The 26,906-nt window shown below is 43.7% G+C and overlaps 2 protein-coding genes and 1 long non-coding RNA gene across 21 annotated transcripts in view; 2 read left to right on the top strand and 1 right to left on the bottom strand.

Moving 5' to 3' along the window:
* DNAI7 (dynein axonemal intermediate chain 7) overlaps nucleotides 1-26,667 on the bottom strand; it is a 57,182-nt gene extending 30,515 nt beyond the window's left edge. For 2 of the 18 annotated variants that reach the window (XM_037915452.1, XM_043538624.1), the window contains exons 1-5: nucleotides 13,086-13,149; nucleotides 9,431-9,451; nucleotides 4,037-4,127; nucleotides 2,627-2,718; nucleotides 812-913 (exon numbers count right to left, since the gene is read on the bottom strand). In XM_037915452.1, coding sequence (XP_037771380.1) covers nucleotides 812-913; nucleotides 2,627-2,718; nucleotides 4,037-4,127; nucleotides 9,431-9,451; nucleotides 13,086-13,088 — 309 coding nt within the window. In that variant the 5' untranslated portion in view covers nucleotides 13,089-13,149. Of the gene's footprint in view, nucleotides 1-811; nucleotides 914-2,580; nucleotides 2,760-4,036; nucleotides 4,240-9,430; nucleotides 9,452-12,226; nucleotides 12,318-13,029; nucleotides 13,048-13,085; nucleotides 13,177-13,278; nucleotides 13,369-14,236; nucleotides 14,256-26,554 lie in introns of those variants that run through there. The other 16 variants (XM_037915466.1, XM_043538683.1, XM_043538641.1 and 13 more) reach the window with 14 other exon arrangements.
* LOC114022234 overlaps nucleotides 1,212-26,906 on the top strand; it is a 46,410-nt gene continuing 20,715 nt past the window's right edge. Inside the window, exon 1 of the long non-coding RNA XR_006288109.1 lies at nucleotides 1,212-1,356. This is a non-coding gene — a long non-coding RNA (uncharacterized LOC114022234). The remainder of the gene's footprint in view (nucleotides 1,357-26,906) is intronic.
* On the top strand, nucleotides 13,287-24,735 carry ETFRF1 (electron transfer flavoprotein regulatory factor 1). Of its 2 annotated transcripts, XM_037915586.2 has the most exons (4): nucleotides 13,287-13,411; nucleotides 14,938-14,996; nucleotides 24,241-24,335; nucleotides 24,426-24,735. In XM_037915586.2, exons 3-4 carry the CDS (start codon nucleotides 24,291-24,293, stop codon nucleotides 24,645-24,647), a joined length of 267 nt encoding a protein of 88 aa, XP_037771514.1. In that variant the 5' UTR covers nucleotides 13,287-13,411; nucleotides 14,938-14,996; nucleotides 24,241-24,290; the 3' UTR covers nucleotides 24,648-24,735. The 2 variants fall into 2 exon arrangements, with proteins under 2 accessions (XP_037771514.1, XP_037771487.1); XM_037915559.2 differs by lacking the exon at nucleotides 14,938-14,996 and having other exon boundaries at nucleotides 13,300-13,411.

Genomic DNA, 26,906 nt, shown 5'->3' with positions numbered 1-26,906 from the left:
ATTCCACAAAGAATTGCCCTCCTTCATAATGACTGGTGACACCTATTGTTCTTAGAGGTACTAAAGCAACAGGTTGCCTTCAGTAAAAAAGCCATTTTGTTAAAGAAAAAACAACCACCCCAAAGATGGCAAGACACAAAAATGCACAGTTAGTGCACACAACAACCTTAACTCTATCCTATAGTGCCGGCAGAAAGGGATGGGAGGGGGAAGGAAAAAATCTAATGCATCTTTAAAATTCAGTTTAACCTAATCTGGAAACATAAATATGCAAACAACGTAACAATAATCATCTGGGCATTGCATGATGTCCTATAGGATGGAACTGTTTGGATTCTTTAACTTTGTATTTCCACCCCTTAACACATTAGACTTAAACTGAAACATTAACTCTGAATTTCCTGATTATAGAATGCTTATCTGAGGGATATTTGCAACATCTTTGTAATGTAATTTACCCTAAATTACTGATATATACTCTCAGTCTAAACTGCATTTTAATGTAGTTTTTATCTGGCAGTAATACATAACTCAGGTGTTATGCTGTTTCCTGCCTATAATTATGCCAATATACCTCAGAATCCTGACTTCCATCATCCCTATCTCACCTGAGCAGATATTACCCTCTGTTCAAACTCCTTAGAAGTTTTTTGATTAATGTAGTGTTTTTCATTTAAAACTAGAATGAACAAAGCACTAGAAAATACAGGAATGATCTTGTAATAGAAGAGAGAAGCACAAGATTATTTAAAAGTCTCTTCTTTGTCAAACCTCTATAATACTATGTGGATATTTTGGAAAGCAAGTTTACCTTAGCATGTGCTCTGTAATCTGCTTTCCATTGCCTTGCTCTTAAAAAGTTCTCTTCTAATGAATGGAGTTCTGCAAGTTCAGTCCCTCTCCGCTCTTGATCCTGTTAGTATATGATCAGGTACATGAATTTACTATTCAGTTTAATTTTAGTTTTTATAAATTATTTTATAGTAAAGAAAACCCAATTTTATTTAGGTATTTTAATGGACAGAGTATTAATATTAAAAATAATCCAAATATTGATAATATAATATCTTGACTTTTTATGGCACATTACATCCAGGAGATTGCAGTAAATTAGCAATGTTTTATCATAGAGAATCTCTGTGTGCTGGTGATGCGATAAATTGCTGAGCCACATAATAAATGACTCCAGTCCTTGAGCACCGCCCCGTCTGCTTTCCCTGGACAGGCTCTGTCTGTCGGCACAGGCTCTGCTGAAGGGGCTCTGTCTGGCAAGGGGTCCGTACTCCTGGGGTGTAGCCTCCCCACTCACAGAGTCTCTGCCAACATTCCCAGTTGCAAGAAATACCCCTGGTGAATGTAGGTGAGTACTGATTATTATTATTAATAATAATATTAGGAGGAGGGGTGGGTCGGGGTGCTAAGAAAACAGACCCTTATTTTTTAAATACAATGTTGGCAACCCTAGTAGAAGAGTGTGTGGCACATCCATCAGCTTTAAAGAGATCTGTGATTATCACTGGATCCAAGAGCACCCCTCCACTCCTGCTTTCCAATGGAACACGCTTCAGTTGCCTTTGGTAGGTTCCAAGATATCAAACCTTAAAACTGTGACATTTTAGTGTATGGAAATTTGTTGGGGGCAATTTTTAGAAGTTTTTAAAATGTACTGGTTCATGGCTTTTTTTTTCCTCAGAGCCCTAGCTAACTGGGTTCACAACAATGAAGGCAATCCAGCTTTACAGATGATGGGGTATGAAAAAAAAAGACCGATTAAAAAATGTTAAACTTGCTAAAACATTTCTAAAAAAAATTCTGATAAATGTGCTATACACAGGATACATAGTAGTGTGTTTTTATTGGCACCAGTTTGGGTTGGCTTACATAATTCACCTACAGTTTCACAATTCAGAGCAAGTCATCCCAAATTCCTGCCAGTAAAACTTTACACTACAACATCACATACATGCATATATATCAATACAACAATTTTACACCTGCACTAAAATGCAGTCATTTCTAGAATGAAATACCACAATTCGTAACAGCCCAAAACAATACTACATACAGTTTAGGAGCGAAAATGAATATGTCTAGTAGACTACTCATGTGGAATTGTAGAAAAACAAGAACTGTTTACTCAGATTGGAATTTGGACAGGAGCAGAGGTTACATCTCTACTCATGCAAAGAGTACCATGAGGATTTTAATTATCAGAAGTAAGCAAGACCAAGCTTTTACATCTTCTTTTACCACATAAGCACTTCTTTGTACCATACTGTGTGACTACTGGCTTAGAGGACACTGTGGCACATATCAAGTCTTTAGCATCGTTTTCTTAAGCACCTTTGGCTTTCCTTGGAAGTCACTCATTTAGCTACTGATCCAGTTCATTGCCCTACTGTACTTAACTTGTGGCTCTTACATTTTGCAGTGGTATGGCTAGAGTTTTCATTATTAGTTTTGATCCAAGAATACTGGAAGGCCCCCGCTACTCCCTCCTCTACTCTGAGGAAATGGAGAGAAATTCCCACATTTTCATAACAAATCAACAAAGTTTTAGCATAAAGTTTAGAAACTGACTATTGCAGTTTGAAATAGCTGTTTATTATGATGGCTGCGAACTAACTTTTGCTTCAAGTCTTTCCCTCTCCTCTTGCACAATTCTCTCCTTTTCAAGTCTTTCTGCTTCTTCTTGTTCAGCTCGTAAACGGGCTTCCTCTGAAGAATGAGAAATCTATTATCAGCAATACAAGTACATCCTGATTAATAAAAACAGATACATTATTTTAAAAACTAGCTAGCAGATCAAAATTTTTATTTCAAAATAACTATAATAACTTGTGATAGTAAGAGTTCAATCTACATTGTCCATTATGGGTTCGATCCATAACGTTTGGAAGTAGTGCCAGATAAAGTAAATCCACAGCCCTACGTACAGATCTCCCCATGGCCTTTCCCGCCCTTGGAGTTGTGGGGGCAGATGTGCCACTCCTACAATTCCAGAGAAGCAGAGACAGAGTCCTTTTCCCCCTCAGGAACAGCAGAGGAAGTAGCAGGAGTCCTCCCTTTCCCCACCTACACATTAAGAGGCAGAGGTGGCAGCCAGAGGCCCCCCAATACTCATTACAGTAACTATAATATATCTGATTTGGTGGTCTGGTCCTGGTTTGCTCATCTCCTCTTGCCATATACATCATCCTCTGCTAAAATGATGTTGACAGATTCCCCAAGCTCTTGGAGTTAGTAACCCAATGAGATGTATGGGATAGTTCGCATGCCTCAAAGTTATTGTATCAAGGTCTCTGTAGGCTCAGACAGGCGTCATTACATAAGCTAAACTAGAATCACATTTCAATATTTTCTTCTCAGCCATAAGGGCAAAAAAAATAGTTTTTTTTTAATGATAGCTGAGATTCTGATTACATGACTACAGGAGATGCAGCCCTAGGCACAGGCCTATACCGCCTATGCTTTAATTCATCCCTCTTTGAAAGACTGTCCTAACATTAATATGGAGTGTCTGTTGCTGTCCGAATGCACTGATCAGTACTCTGTTACGCTCAAAGTCAGCGTACTCTATTGATCTACTTTGAGCAAAGTCCTAGTCATTGAACTTCTCATTCCTTCTGATTACTAAATGTGGAGAAGAGGAAATATCTGTTCCCATACCTCTCTACCCACTTGTTCTTGACTTGGCTGGGAGTACCAGAAGGGGAGATAAAGAAAAATTGTAATTCTCTCCCCCACCCTCATACACTTTCCAAACATTTGTGGGGGGCCAGGAGGAAGAATAACTAGTGGAAAGAGTATGTAGAAAAGGAGGTTGAACATTGTGAGGGGGATATGTCTCAAAAAATATCCTTGTTTACGGCCTTCCAAAACATTAAAGCCAGCCTTAAGAACAGAGAAATACAAGTAAATCATCCTACTGAGATTAAACAGAATTTAGATAACATTAATGATCATAATTTGCACTCTGCCTATTTAATTAGTGATTTGGTGTAATCACATTTCCTATAAGTGAAACGCACTGTACCTTCCTCTATTAATCTTCTATCTTCTTCTTCTTTCTGTAATCTCAGTCGTTCAGCTTTGCTAAGTTTCTTTTGACCTCCACTTCCACCAGACTTAACATGGGCAATAAATTAAAGGAGACTAGATGTCAACATTAGTTTTACACATTTTATTTCTCTAATGTAGCATTTCAAAGTATATTTTCAGTCTTTTACGTAGCAACATCTGTGTTCAAAAGATAACAAAAGAACAGGATACTATGTCAGTAAAGGAAACAAATTTTTCTTGTAACCCACAAAAATAGATGAATGTTTAAACCAGCCCTATCCTCAGGGCAATGTGGTTAGCAAGACTAATGAAGTGAGTGCATTTAAAAGTTGGATTTTTGTTTTAAACTAAAATATCACTCATATGACAGAACAAAAGATTTTTTCATTTTTGAAAGCAAGCAGAAAGAATGTTGATTTAAAGAATACACAGACAAGACAAAGTCACAGGAACAGCCTTTTAACATAACAGCACTATTTAGAGATGACTAAAGCAGGGAATTTATATATTTGTTAAAAGAACAAGGAGTACTTGTGGCACCTTAGAGACTAACAAATTTATTTGGGCATAAGCTTTCGTGGGCTAAAAAGTGGGTTTAGTCCACGAAAGCTTATGACCAAATACATCTGTTAGTCTCTAAGGTGCCACAAGTACTCCTGGGTTTTTTTTGCTGATACAGACTAACATGGCTACTACTTTGAAACCTATATATTTGTTGTAACTTTCACCAGTTTCCCCACTGACATAAGAATATTCATATAAGTAAGTAGAGCTACACATATTGGGCCAAATTCTCATCAATCAACTTGAACCAACATAACATGGGAAAATTTGATCCATTATATACACTATATTAGAAGAAAAATCTATGTATCGTAATAATTAATTGGGAAGTTAACTACATATTAAGGACCAGCTGCTACTGGTGGCTCAGCTTATAAGATCTCTGCAACATATATTTGTGTTAAGAGCTTGAGAGCAGCCTGAAGACTTAACTGAGAATCCACTGGTATTCTCCTGCCCTCCAAAAAATAGGTTCCCCAGAGCCCTGTTTTCCTTTTTTTTTTTCTGCCAGAGTCCACAAAGGGGATCGTTTAACCCATACTGTGAGGAATAAGCAAAATCACCACACAATACCATCTCAAATAAATAGATTTAAAAGGAAAAATATTAAACTATTAATGTATTAACTAAAATAGCCTGTGCTCTTGATCCTCCTCATATGTATAGTTACTAGATCAAATTCTATCCTTTAGAATAGAATAGGTAGAATAGAATTCTAGATAGAATTTGATCTAGTAACTATACATATGAAGAGGATCAAGAGCACAGGCTATTTTGGTTAATCCATTAGTTAATGTATTAGTTAATTAAATAATAAATAAATGAGTCAATACATTAGTTAATGTATTAGTTAATTAATAATTTAGTTAATACATCAGTTTTTACTCAATGTTTATTCAGACAAGGTTCTCATTGACTGCAATCATATGACAGCCCTATGCACAACTTGGTTCTGTATAAATTTTTCATACATGTATCCAAAAATATTTTACAGAATCCAAATAATAATCAGAAAGTTAACAGATAAATAATAGTAGAGGAGGGAGAGATTACAAGGGAGAAGAGAGATGTTCATAAAAGATTATAATTTATTATTTATACTGTATAAACAAGCTACAAGCAGAGTCCTCACTCAGGATCAAGGCCATGCTGTGCTAGGTGCTGAACACACATACATGAAGATGTGTGATATATGAACGTAGATAGAGCTGATGAGTTAGCAGTATAAAGGGAGGCTGTTTTAAATGGCAAAAGTTGAAAAGAAGAAGGTGGTTCTTGCCGTAGTAATGGCCAGAACATGATAGAATAGAGAGGGCTAGTATTAGACCAAGAGGGGAGATGAAGAGAATGAGAATGAGCCATGAGATAAAAAAAAATTATCCAAGGACGATAATATTGTACTGAATTGCACAATCAGCACAGAGCCAGCAGAGTTGTTTGTTGTGACATGTACATTCTTCTTTGTGCGTGTTAGAAGATAAGCAGTGGTATTCCACAAATGCTGTAATCAGCAGTACTGGGACTTGGAGAAACCAAAGAGAAGAGAGTTACAGTAGTCAAAGAAAAAGATGATATTATTATGGACAAGGATTTCAGCAGAGGTAGAATAAGGCAGTATTGTGCCAACAGTGATGGATCTGCAGATGCAGAAGATATGGGAGAAGAGTTCAGAATTAAGCTTGAATCCAAAGTTACAGACAACAGACAAAAAGAAACATCCAAGTCAAGGAAGGTGTCTGAGCTGCATTTGAAGATGTACTTCCTGATTGACCAAAAGATGCATCTTTGTCTTTGAGACACTTAGCTAAAGCCAGATGAGATGAAACCATATGTTCATTTGTTTGAAACAGAGGAGACATGGTGACATGCAGAGTTGAATATCACCAGCATAGAAGTGAGAGCTAGGATGTAAAGGCAGAGATAGAGAACCTGTTCTCCACTATCTTGCCACTTGCACCTATATAGACTGAGTGGGAAATGCATGTAACGTCAGTCCAGAACACTATCAGTCCAGTACAGTCAAATTTTAAAGCTATTTTGCAAAGATGTAAATGACTCCACGAAATGCAAGGCAATAAAGAATCAGGTGCAGGAGAACCAAAAGGAAGTTGGGGAGAGAGAGGCAGAAGGCCAAACTCTTGTAAATAAATAGTGTGATATAATGGAAGGCTTCTCATTACGTACTTTTGTCCCATTTTGGTAGTTATGATATTTCTGGTAAATATTATCTTAGACAAACCATTTTTATGAAGAGCTTCCAGATTATCCAGGAGGACCCTTTTCATTCAATAGTAAAAGATGTGTTTTGAATTGTGTTATTTCCAAGGTGATTAGCATATTGTCAGCTAACAGAAATATCAGGGAAGCTATTCTGTTCTGTATTGCCAGCCAAAATGACAAAATATTTTGAACCTTGTATGGCAAAAAAACAAATGAAAACTTAAATCAAATGTATAAACTGAAACATAGTTACAAGACTTGTTATGAAACTTGAACAAAACATTAGGCCAAATTTACTGCTGCAAAAAGAGACAGTAATTCTACTGATAACAATGTAGTTATGACTAGGGCTCCGTGTCTGCCACGGAGGTTGCGGAAGTCATGGATTCCGTGACTTTCCGCAACCTCTGTGACTTCTGCAGCAGCCAGTGTGGCTGACCCCAGGACTACCCAAGCAGTTGGCTTCAGAGCCGGGGCTCCAGTTACCCGGGGAACAGCCACACCAGCCACTGCTGCTACTCTGGCAGCCCCCAGTAGCAGTCCCTGGGCGGCAGCTGGAGCATCCATGGTCTGTGGCCCCCGGCAGCATTCCCTGGCCGGCCGGAGCAGCCGTAGTCTGCGGCCCACTGGGCAGCTGGTGCCGCTGGCCCTGAGTGCACCCACCCCAGCAGTGGGCCCCCACAGATGTCCCCCTCCCAGCAGTGCACCCCCAACACACCACAGCCCTCTCCCCAAGATTTAATCACAGGTATTTTTGGTAAAAGTCATGGACAGGTCACAGGCTGTGCATTTTTGTTTATAGCCCGTGACCTGTCCATGACTTTTACCAAAAATACCCATGACTAAATTGTAGCCTTAGTTACGACCTACTAAGGCAAGAGTGCATCCCATCAGGTGTTACTCAAGCATTCATCTGCAAAGTTCTGACACAATGAGATCTTTAGATACAGATATGAAAGGTACACTCATGAGTTTGACTGCAGGATGAGGGCCTTAGGATATTAAAGCTGAAATAATTTTATATATCTAACTTACTTTTTACCGTATGTCATTTGTTGACTTTTCTCTCTATCTCTCAGCATGGAAGATGAAAACAGACTAGTCAGTTTCACTTGTTTACAATCATATTCTAATCAATTTTCTTTTCAGATTCTCATGCCTTAGTCCAGTGTTGCAATGTGTGACCTACCAAATGCTACAGGAGAACATGTTTGTTTTTTGTAAATTTTAAAAACTATACAGGAATTTTTAAAAATGGAATTTTGTCTCAGGTTTTGTAAAAGCTTGTTTTTACAAAATCTAACTTTTGCACCAAATTTGACCAGACAGTATGTTTTAACCTCCTCCTCCCTCCACCCACTAGCCCCCCCCCCCATGCCAAAACCTGCAAAACCATAATACTATTTTGCAGATTAACTCCAGAAGGGACTGTGAGTCATCTAGTCTGACCTTCTGCATAGGAGCTCAGTACTGGGTCTGGTACTAGTCAATATTTTCATTAATGATTTGGATAATGGAGTGGAGAGAGTATGCATATGAAATCTGCAGATGACACCAAGCTGGGAGTCATTGCAAGCACTTCAGAAGACAGGATTAGAAAACAAAAATGACCTTGATAAAATTAGAGATTAAAATCGACAAGGGGAAATTCAATAAAGACAAGTGCAAAGTCCTTCTTTGAGGAAGGAAAAATCAAATGCATAACTACAAAAGAGAGAGTTGTTGGCTAGTACCGCTGAAAAGGATCTGGGGGTTATAGAGGATCACAAAATGAATATGAGTCAACAATGTGGTGCAGGTGCAAAAAAAAAAAAAAGGCTAATATTTTGGGGTGTATTAACAGAACTGTTGTTATATGTCAGACAAGGGAGGTAACTGTTCCTCTCTACTCAGCTCTGGTGAGACCTTAGCTGGAGTACTGTGTCCAGTTTTGGGCACTACACTGTAAGAAAGATGAGAAAAACTGGAGAGAGTCCAGAGGAGAGCTACAAAAATGATAAAAGGTTTAAAAATCCTGACTTCAAAGGAAAGGTTAAAAAACCTGTGCATGTTTAGTCTTGAGAAAAGAAAGACGGGGCGGGGGGGGGGGGGGGGGGGGAGACTGATAACAGTCTTCAAACATGTTGTGGGGTGATAAAGAGGATGGTGCTCAATTGTTCTCCATGTCCATCGTACGTAGGACAAGTAGTAATGGCCTTAAACTGCAGTGAGGGAGATTTAAGTTAGATATTAGGAAAAACTTTTTAATTATAAGGGTAGTTAAGCTCTCAAATAGGCTTCTAAGGGAGGCTGTGGAATCCCCAGCACTGGAGGTTAAGAACAAGTTGGAGAAACACTTGTTTAGATTTAACTGGTCTTGCCTCAGTGCAGGGGCCTAGACTTAATGGCCTCTCAAGATCTACATTTCTATGATTCTATAACACAAGCCACAGAATTTCACCCTGTAATTTCCTAAGTGAGGAGAATGTTATTTCCAGCTATGTAAATGAACACCACTGAGTCCAACCAACTGTGTCTGAGCTAGATTGTATCTTTGCTGTTATATCTACATCTATCTGATATATTTATAAATCTACCTACCTACCTTTGTTTTCTTTTTTGGACCCTAAAAGTTCAGAGAAAAAGAAGAGAGAAAGAGTCAGAGATTATAGTAGCTAAACAAACTATAAGGAATAATTAAGAAGTGCAACTACTAAGTAAATTAAAATCAGATAGGTAAGTATATTTCATTTCAAAGTTTAGCCATTGATAACAGATAATATGAACAAACTGTAATATGAGGGGAGGGGAATAACCAATGAGCTTTAATACCGGGGAAAGGGAGAACCACCAGTATTACACAATTTCATTGTTTTTATTGGTATTAACAGACCATCACCACATTTCATAGCAATATACCGTAGTTAAGGTTGTGGCAGCACATCCATTCTAATTTCTCCATTGAAAGTCAATGCACGTCAGAGACTTGTACGTTTTAGATAAAAATGTCTGAACTCCTTGCTTCCTGGTTTCACTGGTTTGTAGTACATATAATCTTACAATTATTATCAATTACTATACAGAAGTGGGTATCATTGATCCCTTTTTATACATGGAGAAACTGAAGTATAAAAAGAACAGGAGTACTTGTGGCAACTTAGAGACTAACAAATTTATCTGAGCATAAGCTTTCATGGGCTACAGCCCACTTCATCAGATGCACAGAATGGAAATAAAGTAAGAAGATATATATACATACAGAGAACATGAAAAGGTGGAAGTTGCCATACCAACTCTGAGGCTAATTAATTAAGATGAGCTATTATCAGCAGGAGAAAAAAAAACTTTTCAGTGATAATCAAGATAGCCCATTTCAGACAGTTGACAAGAAGGTCTGAGGATACTGAACATGGGGAAATAGATTCAATTTGTGTAATGACCCTGCCACTCCCAGTCTCTATTCAAGCCCAAGTTAATGGTATCTAGTTTGCAATTAATTCTAGTTCAGCAGTTTCTTGTTGGAGTCTGTTCTTGAAGCTTTCCTGTTGCAAAATTGCCACCTTTAAGTTTGTTACTGAGTGACCAGAGAGGTTGAAGCGTTCTCCTACTGGTTTTTGAATGTTATGATTCCTGATGTCAGATTTGTGTCGATTTATTCTTTTGCGTAGAGACTGTCCGGTTTGGCCAATGTACATGGCAGAGGGGCATTGCTGGCACACGATGGCATATATCACATTGGTAGATGTGCAGGTGAACGAGCCCCTGACGGCGTGGCTGATGTGATTAGGTCCTATGAGGGTGTCACTTGGATAGATATGTGGACAGAGTTGGCATTGGGCTTTGTTGCAAGAATAGGTTCCTGGGTTAGTGTTTTTGTTGTGTGGTGTGTGGTTGCTGGCGAGTATTTGCTTCAGGTTGGGGGCTGTCTGTAAGCGAGGACTGGTCTGTCTCCCAAGATCCGTGAGAGTGAGGGATCGTCTTTCATGATAGCTTGTAGATGTTTGATGATGCGCTGGAGAGGTTTTAGTTGGGGGCTGAAGGTGACGGCTAGTGGCGTTGTTATTTTCTTTGTTGGGCCTGTCCTGTAGTTAAAAACAGATTGACAGAGCCAGAAGAGTACCCAGAAATCACTTACTACAGGACAGGCCCAACAAAGAAAATAACAGAACGCCACTAGCCGTCACGTCTCTAGTCACTCAGTAACAAACTTAAAGGTGGCAATTTTGCAACAGGAAAGCTTCAAGAACAGACTCCAACAAGAAACTGCTGAACTAGAATTAATTGCAAACTAGATACCATTAACTTGGGCTTGAATAGAGACTGGGAGTGGCAGGGTCATTACACAAATTGAATCTATTTCCCCATGTTCAGTATCCTCAGACCTTCTTGTCAACTGTCTGAAATGGGCCATTTTGATTATCACTGAAAAGTTTTTTTTTCTCCTGCTGATAATAGCTCATCTTAATTAATTAGCCTCAGAGTTGGTATGGCAACTTCCACCTTTTCATGTTCTCTGTATGTATATATATCTTCTTACTTTATTTCCATTCTATGCATCTGATGAAGTGGGCTGTAGCCCATGAAAGCTTATGCTCAGATAAATTTGTTAGTCTCTAAGGTGCCACAAGTATTCATGCCCTTTTTGAGGATACAGGCTAACATGGCTGCTACTCTGAAACCTGAAGTATAAAGACACTTAGGGACTTTTCCAAAAGTAACACAAGGAGTTATATGGATCAGCGTTCACGTTGCACTCCCCATCAGTACTCAGCCCAGCCCTGGAAAACTAATGATCCAACCAGATCAAATTCAGTGATGAATCCTGGTCACATGCCACCTGAAACACATTGCACATACGCTAAGAAGTCAGAGCAAAGAACAGAAACTAAAGTATCTCAACACTCAATCCCTACATGACACTGCATCATGTACCAAATGGTTACATTTTCAGTGCAATGTGTAGGACATAGCTAATTAATATTAACGTGTATGGACATTGATTGGCTAAATTTTTAATGCATTATTTTGAAAATTTACACAGAAAATAGAGGTGGAATGTAGAAGCGGCCAGTTGAGTGGAAAAGCCACAGAACAAGGAGGTAAACATGGCCAGAAATGGATACCTGGGGAAGGAATAAAGGGCTCCTCTAGGGGAGTAGAAGAAACTGTCTATTGTGGTGGAACGGTTTTGGTAAGGTGTGAAGGTGAAGTTTACAGGAATGCAAACTGAGTTTCATGCTAAAATATCCCAGGGATTTCCTACAACATAAAAAACTGGATTAATCAGGGTGGAATAAAGGCTCAGATCCTCAATGATAAATAAGCTCCTAACTTCTACTGATTTGGGGAGCCTCAATACTTTTGAGGATCTGGCTCAAAGTGCCTGTCTCCTCCAGATTACCTTTTGAAGTCAAGCCCAGATTGGCAGTGACTGAATAGGATTTCCAGTTTACTGGCCTGTGTGAAATGCTTTGATGGTCTCAGTCCAGTTCCTAGACTCAGAGGATAAAGGTCCACATTGCAAAAAACCACCACCATAATCAGTACTAGATGGGCACTTTTGCTGGTAGTCCCAGCAGAACTGACAGAGCTGCAGAAGGCTGAAATCTCCTCTTGTGGGAGACGTTTGAATGCCCTCTCTGCCTAGTGCCTTCTACCTGTTCCGTGATTAGGGGCACTCACCTCCCTCCTGTTTACCAGATTGATTCTGTTTAACCCTACGACTGGCCCAGTAACCCTTACCCTCAACGTAAAGGAAAGGGATAGTAGGTGCTGGAGCTAGGGGTGCTTTGGGTGGCTTGAAGCGGCTTCCCTTACATACAGAAATTACAGCTTGGTTCAATGACTCTCAGCAGCCCCACTCTGCAAACTGTCCCAGCGCCCCTGCAAGAGACGAAAGCAACCAGCTCGCCTCCCCTGCCACCGTTCATCTCCAGCGTGCAAGGGGCAGGCGCCGGGGTCCCCGCCGGGCTGGGTGAGAGGCGGAAGCCGCGATGCTAAAGGCTCAGAGGCTGGCGTGTGGGGGGGAGGGGGCCTGAACCCCGTCCGCCCAGGGACCCTACGGCGGCGCCAGGCCGCTCACCAGCGCTCGAGGGGACAGGCCGAGCCCCAGCCCCCCGCGCACCCCGGGGCTCGGAGCGGACGGGAACGGGGAGCCGGGGCGGGGAGGCTGCCTACCCGGGCTGGGGGAGGGGAGCGACTTACCCCCCGCCCCCAACAACCCCATGGCCGGGCCCTTCCTGGGGTGGCCCCGCTCTCACCATCTCGACGCGTCCCCCAGCCCGGCGTGAGGCACTGTTTAGCCTCCCGCCCCTTCGTTACCTAGACGACTAGTCCCGCCCACGCGGAGCTCTTGCGCAGCCGCTCCGGACTCCCTGACAACCCTCTCCGTCCCCCCCCCCCAACCCCTGCATCCTCGCGCAGCCGCAGTAGACGTCCACACGCTTAACTCACGCGGCCGCCCCGGGGGAGGGGACTCGCTCGTGACTTTCTCACTCTGCCGGGGCGGGGGTCGGTGGCGCTTTACGGCCGGCAGGAGGTGCCGTAAAGCGTGCGCAGCTGGCTTTGCGTCAGGGCCAGTGGAGAGGTACAGATCCCCCCCTTTCCGCCCCATCCCTCCCCCCCGCTCTCTGAGACCCGGGTGGAGCCCGTGCGGCGGGGCGGGGCGCTGCCCTGACGCCATGGCTGAGTCCCGGCGCCTTAACCCCGCACCCCCCGGGGAGGGCAGCCAGGGGAGCAGCGGCTTGCCCCACGCTTGGGAGGGGGCATGTGGGTGCTGCACTGAGAGTAACCCCCCCCCCATCATCGCCAGGGGCCCCCTAGGCCAGGCAAGGGAGTGGGTGGGGCTGGTGAGCCCGCGGGGCAGGTCTGGGCTGCACTGAGAACCTGGCTCTTTCTGTGGGGTCTGGGCTGTTCCCGAGCCCGCGCTGGGGCGGGACCTGGCTTTTCAGTTGCTCAGCCTGGTCCCCCCACCCCAGCTAACCCGTCCATACTGCCCTGCACAGACCTTCCCACTTGGATCTGCAGCTTGACCTGCGTCCACACTGCAAACTTACAGGGCTTGGACTGGAGGCTTAGTAGGACTTGGGCTTTGAGTCCACCCCCCTGTGAATAGGTTTCAGAGTGGCAGCCGTGTTAGTCTGTATCCGCAAAAAGAAAAGGAGTACTTGTGGCACCTTAGAGACCAACAAATTTATTTGAACTGTAGCTCACGAAAGCTTATGCTCAAATACATTTGTTAGTCTCTAAGGTGCCACAAGTACTCCTTTTCTTTTCCCCCCATGAATAGGATCTTAGGTTTGGGTCCTGAGTATTTGCTGACCCAAATCAGACTGATGTGTGCATTGAAAGAAATGGGGTGTCAGCTCAAACTCGAGTGAGATCCTGGGCTTGATGTGCAGTGTAGACATACCTTTAAATGACTGTATTGCTGCTGATAATGGGGATATCCAACACCATTGTGCTGGGTTCTGTGCAAACCCACATGCAGCCCTGTGCTGCTCCCACCACCAGGCTGATAATCCAATTCAAGAGTTTATAGCCAATCCCAAGGTTCTCATGACAGATATGCATGGTGTTGCCAACTCCTGCAATTTTTATCTTCAGTCTCAGACACTTTTAGGGATTTCTTAAAGCTCCAGCTCTTGAAAGCATGTGTTTATGTAAGAATCTCAACTTTGTTTGGGGGGAAGGGAGTTTCTAGCCCTTGTTTGTGAAGAAAAGCTGGAAAATGTGATCTGCTAGAGGCTCAAATTTTTTTTTTTTTTTTACTATGTGTGTTTATCAATTCTACCTATCCATGCTTTTCTTATGAGCCAGCAGGTCAATGGACTAGACAGAGACTCCCTTTTCATACAAAAGTGGCCCTCAGAGTAAGTCACATAAACTCTGCTTATCTACGTCCTCAGTAAAAACAAAGGGTAGAGCTGAGACTCTCAGAATGGGCTCACTGGGGTATTGTCATCCCTTGTATTGGTGGAACTGCTTCCTTGAAGTATGTGGGTTTATACATGCCCCACTTGTTATATCATAATTTAATTATAAAAATTGTCAGCATATTATCCCCTCCCCACTCTCCAGTGTTAATATTTAGGTTTTTTTTATGGTGATTAGATTGCTTGTGAAAGGTGTCTGACTGCTGAGGAGACTGAAGTCCTCTCTCCACAGAAAAGGTAGAGGCAGCAGCAGAGCAAACACCCCACCAGTGGGCTTCAACTTCATCATGGAGGCACTAGCTCAGTTAAGAAGAGGGTAATTCATTTTCCCTGTCAGTTAGCCCCTCTGCAGAGACTGCCATCACAGAGACCAAATAGTGCTAGTTAAGATTTTTTTTCTATGTCGTGTGAAATAGTTTATCTAGGGCAGTGGTTCTCAAACTTTTGTACCGGTGACCCCTTCCACATAGCAAGCCTCTGAGTGGGACCCCCATCTTATAAATTTTATAAGGCAAAGCAGGGTTTAGGGTGGAGGTTGACAGCTCGTGACCCCCCATGTAATAACCTTGCAACCCCCAGTTTGAGAACCCCTGATCTAGGGGAAGGCCTCCCACCTTGACTTTCCACACTAAAGCAGTGATGCTGTTAAAACAGTACCTCCTTCTACTCACTCCTTTTTTAAAGAAGTTCAGGAGTTCAAGGAAGACTACTATATTAATTGCCCTATCTAATCAGTTCAGTCCTTAACATCAGTGAAGCCTACTCATGGTCACAACACTGTCTACATTCACATAGTGCCAAGTTACTAAAGGTACAGTAGAACCTCAGGGTTACGAGCATCTTGGGAGTGGAGGTTGTTTGTAACTCTGAAATGTTCGTAATTCTGAACGATACTTTATAGTTCTTTCAAAAGTTTACAATGGAACATTGAGTTAATAGAACTTTAAAACATTATTATGCAGAAGAAATATGCTGTTTTCCTTTTATTTTTTTTAGTAGTTTGCATTTATCACAGTACTCTGTTTACTTTTTTGTTCTTTGGTCTCTGCTGCTGCCTCATTGTATACTTCCAGTTCCAAATGAGGTGTGTGGTTAACCGGTCAGTTTGTAACTCTGAGGTTCTACTCTACTAAAGGCACTTCACCTGCTAACGGCACAGATACCCAGCAGTTTTATGGATAGCATGTGCTTAATAAAGCCTAGATGTCTCATGCTAAGTCAGGGGAGGGTAAACTACAGGCCGCTGGCCGGATCCAGCCCATCAAGGCTTTCAGTCCAATCCACGGGATTGCCAGCCCCATGGCGCAGCAGGGCTAAGGCAGGCTCCGTGCCTGCCCTGTCCGTGCGCCGCTTCTGGAAGTGGCCGGCCCCACATCCCTGCAGCCCCGGGGGGCGGGGAGGGGGGCGCAGAGGGCTCTGTGTGCTGCCCTCAGCTGCAGGCACCGCCCCCCTCCCCCCGCAGCTCCCATTGGCCGGAACCTCGGCTAATGAGAGCTTTGGGGGTGGTACCCGCAGGTGATAGCAGCGCATGGTGGAGCTGCCTGCTCCATCCCATCCCCAGGAGCCACTGCCAGACATACTGGCCACTTCCGGGAGTGGCACAGGGCCAGGACAGGCAGAGGGCCTGCCTTAGCACTGCTGTGTGCTGCTGCCGCTCTAGAGCCGCTCAAGGGAAATGGCGCCAGGCCAGAGCCTGCACCCTGAACCCCTCCTCCCTGTGTTGAGCCCCCTGCCACACCCCAACCCCTTGCCCTGATCCCCCTCCTGCACCCCAACCCCCTGCCGCACCTCTCCTGAGCCCCTTCCTGCACAACCCGCACCTCAACCCCCTCCCACACCTCAACCCCCAGCCCTACATTCATGGCCCTGCATACAATTTCCCCACCCAGATGTGGCCCTCGGGCCAAAAAGCTTGTCCACCCCTGTGCTAAGCAGTGAAAACACTTCCTTTATAGCAATGTCATTCTCCTGTCACATGTTTTAACACTGATAACACCCGAATGAGTCAACACTGATGCTTCTCTTTAGTTGAGATGGCCTTGTCAGTCAGGTTACAGCCAGAGGTTTAGAAGCAAGATTTAATAAATAACTTTATAGTGCTAGGATTTGGAATTTAAAGATTATATAAAAAAAGTAGTTTAGGCAACTTAGTGCTTTTAGGATGTACACTGATTCAATTCTCATATTTTTTTTTCCTGTTTAATTACATTAGAAATATTCTGAAATGATCTGACTTTTTTTTTTTAAATGCTTTAGCAATATTGTTACAGGATCTGAATTAAGTCTGAACCGCGCACTACAGTTCTCTCAAGCCCTGCTTGGTGGGAAGGGATGTTGAGTCTGAACATTCTTTCAAGCCAAATGTGGGGCTTGGGCTTCAGCATGTAACTAAACATCCACAGCTCAGAGCATAGTGCAAAAAACAGAATGAGAAGATGTACTGTACGCAGTATGATATTTTTGAAATATTTTTTATTCTTAAACATGTGAAAGGCACTTATGCTCAGAGGACTAACTTTTTAAAAGAAGCATTACTTGAAACTTCTGAACTTTATCTGTGAAAATCACTCTCTTCATTATTATTAGTAGTAGTATTGTAGCACCTAGGAGCCCCAGGCATTTTACTGAACTTTCCAAAATCTTTGGGTTGGAAGTAATTGTACAGACTTTGAGCCTGACAAGGTAAATTCTCCAGCCTCCACTTAATAATAAAATATTATAACTAATACATGGAGTCTGTGTGTGAGGATAAAGTCAAGCATAGGAAAATGAATCCTGCAATCATTTATTTCTTGAATACACATAAGGTGGCTGTGTTGGCTCTGCCCCCATACAGCTCAGTAGTTGCTGAAAAAGTTTAGTAATGACAGTGCTGCTAAATGACTGCTTGAAATCTGTTGTGACAAAGTTCCTGCTGTACCTTGGTGGGTCTTGCGCTTATTGGCAGATTTGCTCGCCTTGGAGCTTCGCAGCAGCCCTCAGCTTGGCCATTTTTCTGAATTCACAGTCCAGGTCAACTCCTCCTCTGTCTGACCAGGAGTTGGGAGGATTTGGGGGAACCCGGGCCCGCCCTCTACTCCGGGTTCCAGCCCAGGGCCCTGCGGACTGCAGCAGTCTAGAGCGCCTCCTGGAACAGCTGTGCGACAGCTACAACTCGCTGGGCTACTTCCCCATGGCCTCCTCCCAACACCTTCTTTATCCTCACCATAGGACCTTCCTCCTGGTGTCTGATAATGCTTGTACACCTCAGTCCTCCAACAGTCCGCGTTCTCACTCTCAGCTCCTAGTGCCTCTTGCTCCCAGCTCCTCACACGCACACTACAAACTGAAGTGAGCTCCTTTTTAAAACCCAGGTGCCCTGATTAGCCTGCCTTAATTGCTTCTAGCAGCTTCTTGATTGGCTGCAGGTGTTCTAATCAGCCTGTCTTAATTGTCTCCAGAAGGTTCCTGATTGTTCTGGAACCATCCCTGTTACCTTACCCAGGGAAAAGGGACCTACTTAGGCTGGGGCTAATATATCTGCCTTCTATTACTCTCCTATAGCCATCTGGACCGACCCTGTCACATATATCCCTCTCTCCCCCACACCCGCTCAACACTACGGGGTTGGGCAACTTGGGACGTCAGGCAATGTACTCGTGACAAGCCATCTGCATTGCCAGTTTGGCTTCCAGCCCGGTGTTGTATGGTGAATTGGAAAGGTTGTAGGGACAGGAACCATCTGGTCACCCTTGCGTTCTTCTCTTTATTTCGCTGCATCCACTGGAGGGGTGCATGGTCGGTCACAAGGGTAAACCGTCATCCCAGAAGGTAATAACATAGTGTTTCCATGGCCCATTTCACAGCTAGGCACTCTCTTTCAACCACGGCATACTTCTGCTCTCTCGGGAGGAGTTTCCTGCTGAGGTATTGGATTGGGTTTGGGTGTTTTTCATCTCCGACCATCTGCAATAGGACAGCTCCCAATCCTACTTCAGATGCATCTGTTTGTAAAATGAATTCTTTGTTGAAGTCTGGGGCTATAAGCACGGGGTTACTGCAGAGGGCTGTCTGTAGATCCATGAATGCTTTCTCTGTGGCATCTGTCCATTTCACCATGTCTGGACCCCGGGCTTTTATCAGGTCTGTGAGGGGACTCGCTCTGGTAGCAAAATGGGGAATAAATCATCGGTAGTACCCGCCACACCCAGGAATGCCCAGACTTGCTTTTTCTGATTCGGCCGGGGCCAATTTTGGATAGCCTCTAGTTTGTTTATTTGGGGCTTGACCATGCCCCTTCCTACAGTGTAGCCAAGGTATTTAGCCTCGGCTAGCCCTATAGCACACTTGGCTGGGTTGGCTGTGAGGTCAGCCTGTCTTAGCGTGTCCAGAAACGCTTCCACCTTTCCTAAGTGGGTTTCCCAGTCATGGGTGTGAATAATCACATCATCCAAGTATGCTGCTGCATAACTGGTATGGGGCCGTAGGAGCTTGTCCATAAGACGCTGGAAGGTGGCAGGTGCCCCGTGCAGTCCAAAAGGAAGAACAGTATATTGAAACAGACCCTCTGGGGTAGAGAATGCCGTCTTTTCTTTCGCATTTTTGGCAAGGGGAATCTGCCAAAATCCCTTTGTTAAATCAAGGGTGGTCAAAAATCGGGCATTGCCCAGGCGGTCAACTAACTCATCGATACGGGGTATGAGGTATGCATCGAATTTGGATATCTCATTCATCTGGCGAAAGTCATTACAAAACATAGTGGTGCCATCGGGTTTGGGCACCAACACAGTCGGGCTTGACCACTGACTGTGGGACTCTTCGAAGACTCCCAGCTCCAACATCCTTTTTACCTCTGCCTTGATCTTCTCCCTTTTTGCTGCTGGGACCCGATAGGGCCATAAAGTTACCTTTGCCCCAGGGTCTGTGATAATATGGTGATATGCTTCGGTGGTCTGGCCTGGTTTGGTTGAAAACAAGTCCTAGTATCGGTTGATCATCTCAGTTACCTCCTTCTTCTGGTTTGGTGTCAGATCAGTGGATATCCTGATCTGCTCCTGCATATATTTCCCTGGATCGGGGTCTCTTGGGCTACTACGCACGCCTCTTCTTGGTGCCAAGGCTTTAAGAGGTTAATGTGATAAATTTATTCTTGTTTCCGGCATCCTGGCTGCCGCACCTTGTAAGTTACTTCCCCCACGGGTTCAGCCATCTCATAGGGCCCATGCCATTGTGCCAAAAGCTTGCTTTCTGCCATGGGTACCAACACCATCACCCGATCCCCTGGTTGGAACTGTCGGACTTTTGCCTGGCGATTGTAATGGGTTCGCTGGGCTTCCTGCGCCTTTTCCAAATGTTCCCGTACAATAGGGGTGACCCAGGCTATCCGTTCTCTCATTGGCAACACATGGTCAATTATATTTCTCCCCTCATTGGGTTCCTCTTCCCAGATTTCTTTTGCAATATCTAGTATGCCCCGGGGGTGATGTCCGTATAATAAGTCAAAGGGGGAAAACCCAGTTGAGGCTTGAGGTACCTCCCAGATTGCAAACATAAGGTAGAGTAATAGGGTGTCCCAATCCTTCCCGTCTCGACTTACCACTTTCCTTATCATTGTCTTGAGGGTTCGGTTAAACCTTTCTACCAGCCCATCGGTCTGCGGATGATACCCTGAGAACTTCAGTCTATCTATATGGAGCAGCGTACAGAGGTCCTTCATTAGCTTCGACATAAATGGGGTACCTTGGTCTGTTAATATCTCCTTTGGTAGCCCCACTCGGGCAGAGATCCCTACCAACTCTTTAGCTATCGTTTTAGACGCCGTGTTCCGCAGGGGGACAGCTTCTGGGTAGTGAGTAGCATAATCCAGAACGACAAGTATATATTGGTGGCCCCGGGCTGTCTTCTCCAGGGGTCCCACAAGATCCATGGCTATTCGCTCGAAGGGGACCTCTATGATGGGAAGGGGTACTAAAGGTGCCCTCAAGTGGGGACGGGGACGGTGCAGCTGACACTCCGGGCAGGATGCACAGTACCTCCGCACTTCATGTACTCCAGGCCAGAAGAATCATCGCAGGACCTGTGCCAGGGTCTTCTTTAGCCCCAAATGCCCCCCAAAAAGATGACTATGGGGCAGACTTAATACAGCATTCTGGTATTTTTTTAGGTACTAGGATCTGCTGTACCGTCTGCCCCTGTACTGGTGCAACCTGGTATAGGAGATTCTTCTTCATTATGAAGTAGGGTCCTGGTCCCTGGGTTTTCCCTTCCACGGGGACCCCATCTATTTCAGTCACCTCCTTCCTAATGTTGTGGTACCTTGGGTCTTCAGCCTGGTCCTGTCCAAAATTTCCTCTCCTGGGGCTAATCTGCCTGAGATCTAGGGCGCCAGTCTCTGTTGCCTTTACTGGTTCAGAGGCGTTAGGGTGTGGGTCAGACTCGGGTGCTTCTCCCTTCTGGGTGGCCTCCTTTTCAGCTGCTCGGGTCCGCCTACCTACGAGAGCGACCCTCTGGCTTTGGGCCAGTATTCGGGTTCCCAAGGCCTTAGCTGCCCTTCTTTCCCTTTTCGTCTTTCTACGCTGTCTAGGAGTGGAGAACAAATCTGAGTGGAGAGAAGGTTGGGGGTTGACAGTCTACTGTGGATGCCTCACTACTTTCAGGCTTCCCCCTTTCTCCAGTTCCCCTACTGGGAGTAAGTCTCCAAACCCTGGGAAGCCCCTCCCTATGTGCACTGGGTATGGGAGTTTAGGGACTACACCTGCTGCTATCTCAGTAGTGTTCTCCTGAATCCCGATTTTTACTGGGATGGTGGGGTAATAACCAACTGTCCCATGAACGCATGTAATCCCCTTACGCTTAGCCCACAGCAGCTGACTACGCTTCACGAGCTTCCCCGAGACAAGCGTGATAGCACTCCCCGAATCAACCAGTGTTGTGGTTTCTACCCCATTTAGCTTCACTGGTCTAGTGTACATATGTGGGGTTAGTGAGACCCCCACAAGGTGGATTAGGGAGCATGGGTCTGCCCAGTTCCCTAGGTTACACTGCATAAGCTCCTCGGCATTGGGACACTGTGCAGATATATGTCCCCACTCCCCACAGGTGTAACATCTGTATGGAGCCCTAGGCATTCCCCGGTCTCTTGGTTTGGGTAGTCTAAGATCACGATTCTCTTCCCCCTCAGTGCTCCAACTCTTTGTGGCTTCTGGTGGGCCTTCAGTCCCTTTCTTTTTCCACCTGGGTTCTCCTGGTGGCCCAGTCACCCGAGCTGTAGGTCTTGGTGCTGCTAGTTTAATCCGGGGTGCTTCTTCCTTAACTGGTCGGGTCAGCTCCCTCGCCATCCTTCGCCTTTCTACCAGCATGACAACCTCGTCGTAGGTGTAGGGTTTGTTCTGGCTTACCCAGGCGCGAAGGTCTGGCGGTAGTCCTCTCATGTACCGGTCGATGACCAGAACCTCTAGTATCTCCTCTGGACTCTGGGACTCAGTTCGTAACCACTTTCATGCGAGATGGATGAGGTCATATAATTGGGACTGCGAGGTTTTGTTTTCCTGGTACCTCCACTCATGATATCGCTGGGCCTACATTGTGGTCGTTACCCCAGATCTGGCCAGGATCTCTGCTTTCAGCTGGGGGTAGTCTGCCACAGCCTCTTCAGGAAAATCATAGTAGGCCTTCTGGGCCTTCCCACACAGGAATGGAGGAGGATGCCAGACCACTGTTCTCGGGGCCAAGCCTCCCGCAGGGCTGTCCTCTCAAAGGCCAGGAGGTATGCCTCTACATCATCTTCCCGCATCATTTTCTACAGCCAGTTGCTGGCCCGCATGATCTGTGTCCCATCATGGCCGCGGTTCAGCTCTGTAAGGGCCTTTACCTGGTTTACCAGTTCCCGCAACATAGCCCGGTCTTGAGCAGCCTGATCCATCAGCAGGCGATTAGTCTCTTGCTGCAGCCGCACTGCCTCCTGTTGGGCGGCTGCCTGGACACGAGTAGCCTCCTGCTGGGCAGCCGTGGCTTCTCAGTGCCCACACTACCTCCTCCATTGTGGTGAAAAAAATAGATCCTCTTCCCTTTTTTTTTTTTTTTTTCCCCTTCCAAACACCCTCCTTCTTCCGCCGTGCTGTGGACACCAGATGCCACTTCTGACACCAGTTGTGACAAAGTTCCTGCTGTACCTTGGTGGGTCTTGCACTTATTGGTGGATTTGCTTGCCTTGGAGCTTCACGGCAGCCCTCAGCTTGGCCATTTTTCTGAATTCACAGTCCAGGTCAACTCCTCCTCTGTCTGACCAGGAGTTGGGAGGATTTGGGGGAACCCGGGCCCGCCCTCTACTCCGGGTTCCAGCCCAGGGCCCTGTGGACTGCAGCTGTCTGGAGCACCTCCTGGAACAGCTGTGCGACAGCTACAACTCCCTGGGCTACTTCCCCATGGCCTCCTCCCAGCACCTTCTTTATTCTCACCATAGGACCTTCCTCCTGGTGTCTGATAATGCTTGTACACCTCAGTCCTCCAACAGTCCGCGTTCTCACTCTCAGCTCCTAGTGCCTCTTGCTCCCAGCTCCTCACACGGACACCACAAACTGAAGTGAGCTCCTTTTTAAAACCCAAGTGCCCTGATTAGCCTGCCTTAATTGCTTCTAGCAGCTTCTTGATTGGCTGCAGGTGTTCTAATCAGCCTGTCTTAATTGTCTCCAGAAGGTTCCTGATTGTTCTGGAACCTTCCCTGTTACCTTACCCAGGTAAAAGGGACCTACTTAGGCTGGGGCTAATATATCTGCCTTCTATTACTCTCCTATAGCCATCTGGACCGACCCTGTCACACCGTCCTTTCCTTAGGTCTCTTCTCTTCATAGAAATCTTTCCAGGATTCAAGTGCAGTCTTGCTACAAGAGTTAAACTCAGAACATACAGCTTGCTGACCTCATGTTCAGCTACTTTCTAATTACAAATACCAGATCAGCTGTGACTAGAAACTAAGGAAAAGCAGAGTATAAAAGAACTTAGAAGTCACTGCAGAAAAGTTCTTCTATGTCAGTTGTTTCCACTTTTGAATCTCAATTTCTTGGTTTTTATAGTAACAATATCTTACTTCCAGATGCAAAACAAGCCACTTTTTGCTTCATCTCAGAATTGACAGGGCCACGGTACTTGAAAGACCAACAATCTAATTGAGGTAGAGGATACACCACTTACTTGCAATATAAACTAAATATTAACACAGGGAATTATAAAAAATGCTAATGTTGGAAGCTAGCAAGCTAGAACTAGGGACTATACATTGAATTATTATTTATTTTCAGAATTGATTGCAACTTTGCTTAAAATAAGATCTGTCTTCATTAAATTGTAAGTGCACTTATGCTAATTCAGGAAAGCAAAAGTTAAGGAAAACACAATTCAAGAGGTACTTTGGGCATTAGTGTAAGTAATATCATACCGTAAATGGTTAAAGTGCAGTCACGTGTTAGTTCAGTGTGTGGCTAATATCAAACTGATTATTCTTCAGGTAAATAATCACACAAGAATTAAGTGGCTATGTTCAGTGAAATATGAAAAATGGCCAATCCTTTAAGAGGTGAAGTGCTGAATCTTTACAAAAATGTAAGTGTCTTGAATGCCATTAGCACTTTTGCTTAACTAGATAAAAACATTTTTTGCCAAGTTCTAAAATATTTGTTTTTGTTTTTAAAGCTGCTGTACCTTGGAAGGGAATATCCCAAAGGAGCAGACTACTTTAGAAGCCGTTTGAAGGCAGCTTTCCTAAAAAATAAGGATGTGAAAGATCCAGAAAAAATTAAGCAACTAATTAGTCGTGGAGAATTTGTTATAAAAGAGCTAGAGGCCTTGTATTATCTCAGAAAATACAGGGCTATGAAACAGCGATACTATGAGGATGACAATAAGAATAAGTGATGTGTAATATTATTGACCCTGTGCTTGTAACAATGCAGATTAGTGGCTGGGATGAATGAATAAAAAAGAATGGTTATGTTAAAGGCAATGAGACTTAAATATTTCCAAACCAAAGGACATATTTGATCACCATGTCAGTGGCTACATTACTACATTTCAAGTGGCTATTTTAATTATTTGAATATAAAGTTCTGTGGCATGCAGATATGATCTTAAACTGATAGCTTAGAGGCTTTGTCCACCATTCTGATCTATCCTGAACTGAAGCTTGATGCACAAAAATGCTCTGACAGAAAGTTAACCTAATTTGGTTCCTCACTTAATTTTCTTCACTGAACAGATGAATTTAAAACTGAATGCAGACCAGATAATGGCTATGAAAAAAGCTGTGGATTAATCGCAGTTAACTCAGGCGATTAACTCAAAAATTAATTGGGATTAATCACATTTTTAATCGCACTATTAAAAATAGAATAGCAATTGAAATTTATTATTCTGGATGTTTTTCTACATTTTCATATATATATATTGTATTCTATGTTGTAATTGAAATCAATGTATATTTTTATTACAAATATTTGCACTGTAAAAATGATAATAGTATTTTTCAATTCACCTCATACAAGTACTGTAGTGCAATCTGTCGTGAAAGTGCAACTTACAAATGTAGATTTTTTTTTTGTTACATAACTGCACTCAAAACCACAACCGTGTAAAACTTCAGAATCTACAAGTCCACTCAGTCCTACTTCTTATTCAGCCAATCGCTAAGCAAACAAGTTTGTTTACATATACAGGAGATAATACTGCCGTCTTATTTACAGTGTCACCAGAAAGTTAGAACAGGTATTTGCATGGCACTTTTGTATCAGACAGTGCAAGGTATTTATATGCCAGATATGCTAAACATTTGTATGCCCCTTCATGCTTTAGCCACCATTCCAGAAGACATGCTTCCATGCTGATGATGCTCGTTAAAAAAAAATGCATTAATTAAATTTGTGATGAACAGAGTAAAACGGATTTATTTGGGGTTTGGATCCCATTGGGAGCTGGGTATCTGGCTATTGGAGACAGGAGTACCTGCTGAGTGGTTTTCAGTTAAAGCCTGCAGCTTTGGGGATGTGGTTCAGACCCTGGGTCTGTGTTGCAGCTGGCCAGCATGTCTGGTTCAACAAGACAGGGTTCTGGTGTCCCAAGCTGACGGAAAACAAGCTCAGAGGTAGTCTCAGCACATCAGGTGACAGTCACAAGGGAGTCTCGGTGACCGAACTAGTCACACCCGGGAATGGTGGTTGAAGCATGAAGGGACATATGAATCTTTAGCGCATCTGGCATGTAAATGTCTTGCGACACTGGCTACAATAGTGCAATGAAAATGCCTGGTCTCACTTTCAGGTGACATTGTAAACAAGAAGCAGGCAGCAGCATCTCCCATAAATATAAACTTGTTTGTCTGAGCGACTGGCTGAACAAGAAGTAGGACTGAGTGGACTTGCAGGCTCTAAAATTTTACATTGTTTTATTTTTGAATGCCTTATTTTTGTACATCTACATTTGTAAGTTCAACTTTCACGATAAAGAGTTTGCACTACAGTACTTGTATTAGGTGAATTGAAAAATACTATTTATTTTTAATTACAAGTACTTGCACTGTAAAAAAACAAGTGAGCACTGTACAGTTTGTATTGTGTTGTAATTGAAATCAATATTTGAAAATGTAGAAAACATCCAAAAATATTTAAATAAATGGTATTCTATTGTTTTAAGTGTGATTAATTTTTTAATTGTTTGACAGCCCTAATATGTCATGAAAAAAGTTAAGTGTTTAACATTGACCCAAATTTCTAAATATCATTTTCTTCTGTCCTTTGAGATTAAAATCTTACATATTGTTTCTTACTCACCACAAATGAAAACCATTTCAAAAGTCCAATTAGTTTTAAAAAAAATTTAGTGGAGATTGACTGTGTAGTAGTCCTTTTGGTAAGTTGGCTGAGGCTTTAGCCTCTCTCAGTTCTAAGAAAAATATCACTGTATGGAAGATGATTAATCATTTAGAGAAACATTGGCTAAGTATTCACACTCAGAATGTGATCCCCTCTAGTTCTAGTCTGCTGTGGAAAAATACTATTCTATTTTTTGTAAAGTTTTGCTGTTCCAATGCTGAGAAATCATGTTCTGTGCTCCTGGTATAGCACTTAAATCATGGCCACTATTCCTGAAACTGTGCCAGTATCGCTAATACAAACCTGTGCC

This window comes from Chelonia mydas, chromosome 1 (assembly GCF_015237465.2).
Source record: "Chelonia mydas isolate rCheMyd1 chromosome 1, rCheMyd1.pri.v2, whole genome shotgun sequence".
Taxonomy (NCBI): Eukaryota; Metazoa; Chordata; order Testudines; family Cheloniidae; genus Chelonia; species Chelonia mydas.
Note: the sequence above shows the minus strand (reverse complement) of the source record. Positions and strands in the feature narration are given on the sequence as shown.

Bases quoted from the DNA above. Each gene is read 5' to 3' on its own strand.
- ETFRF1 (XM_037915586.2), top strand. From the start codon at position 24,291: ATGGCCAATCCTTTAAGAGGTGAAGTGCTGAATCTTTACAAAAAT. The intron at 24,336-24,425 runs GTAAGTGTCTTG...TTGTTTTTAAAG, and splicing joins TGCTGAATCTTTACAAAAAT to CTGCTGTACCTTGGAAGGGA.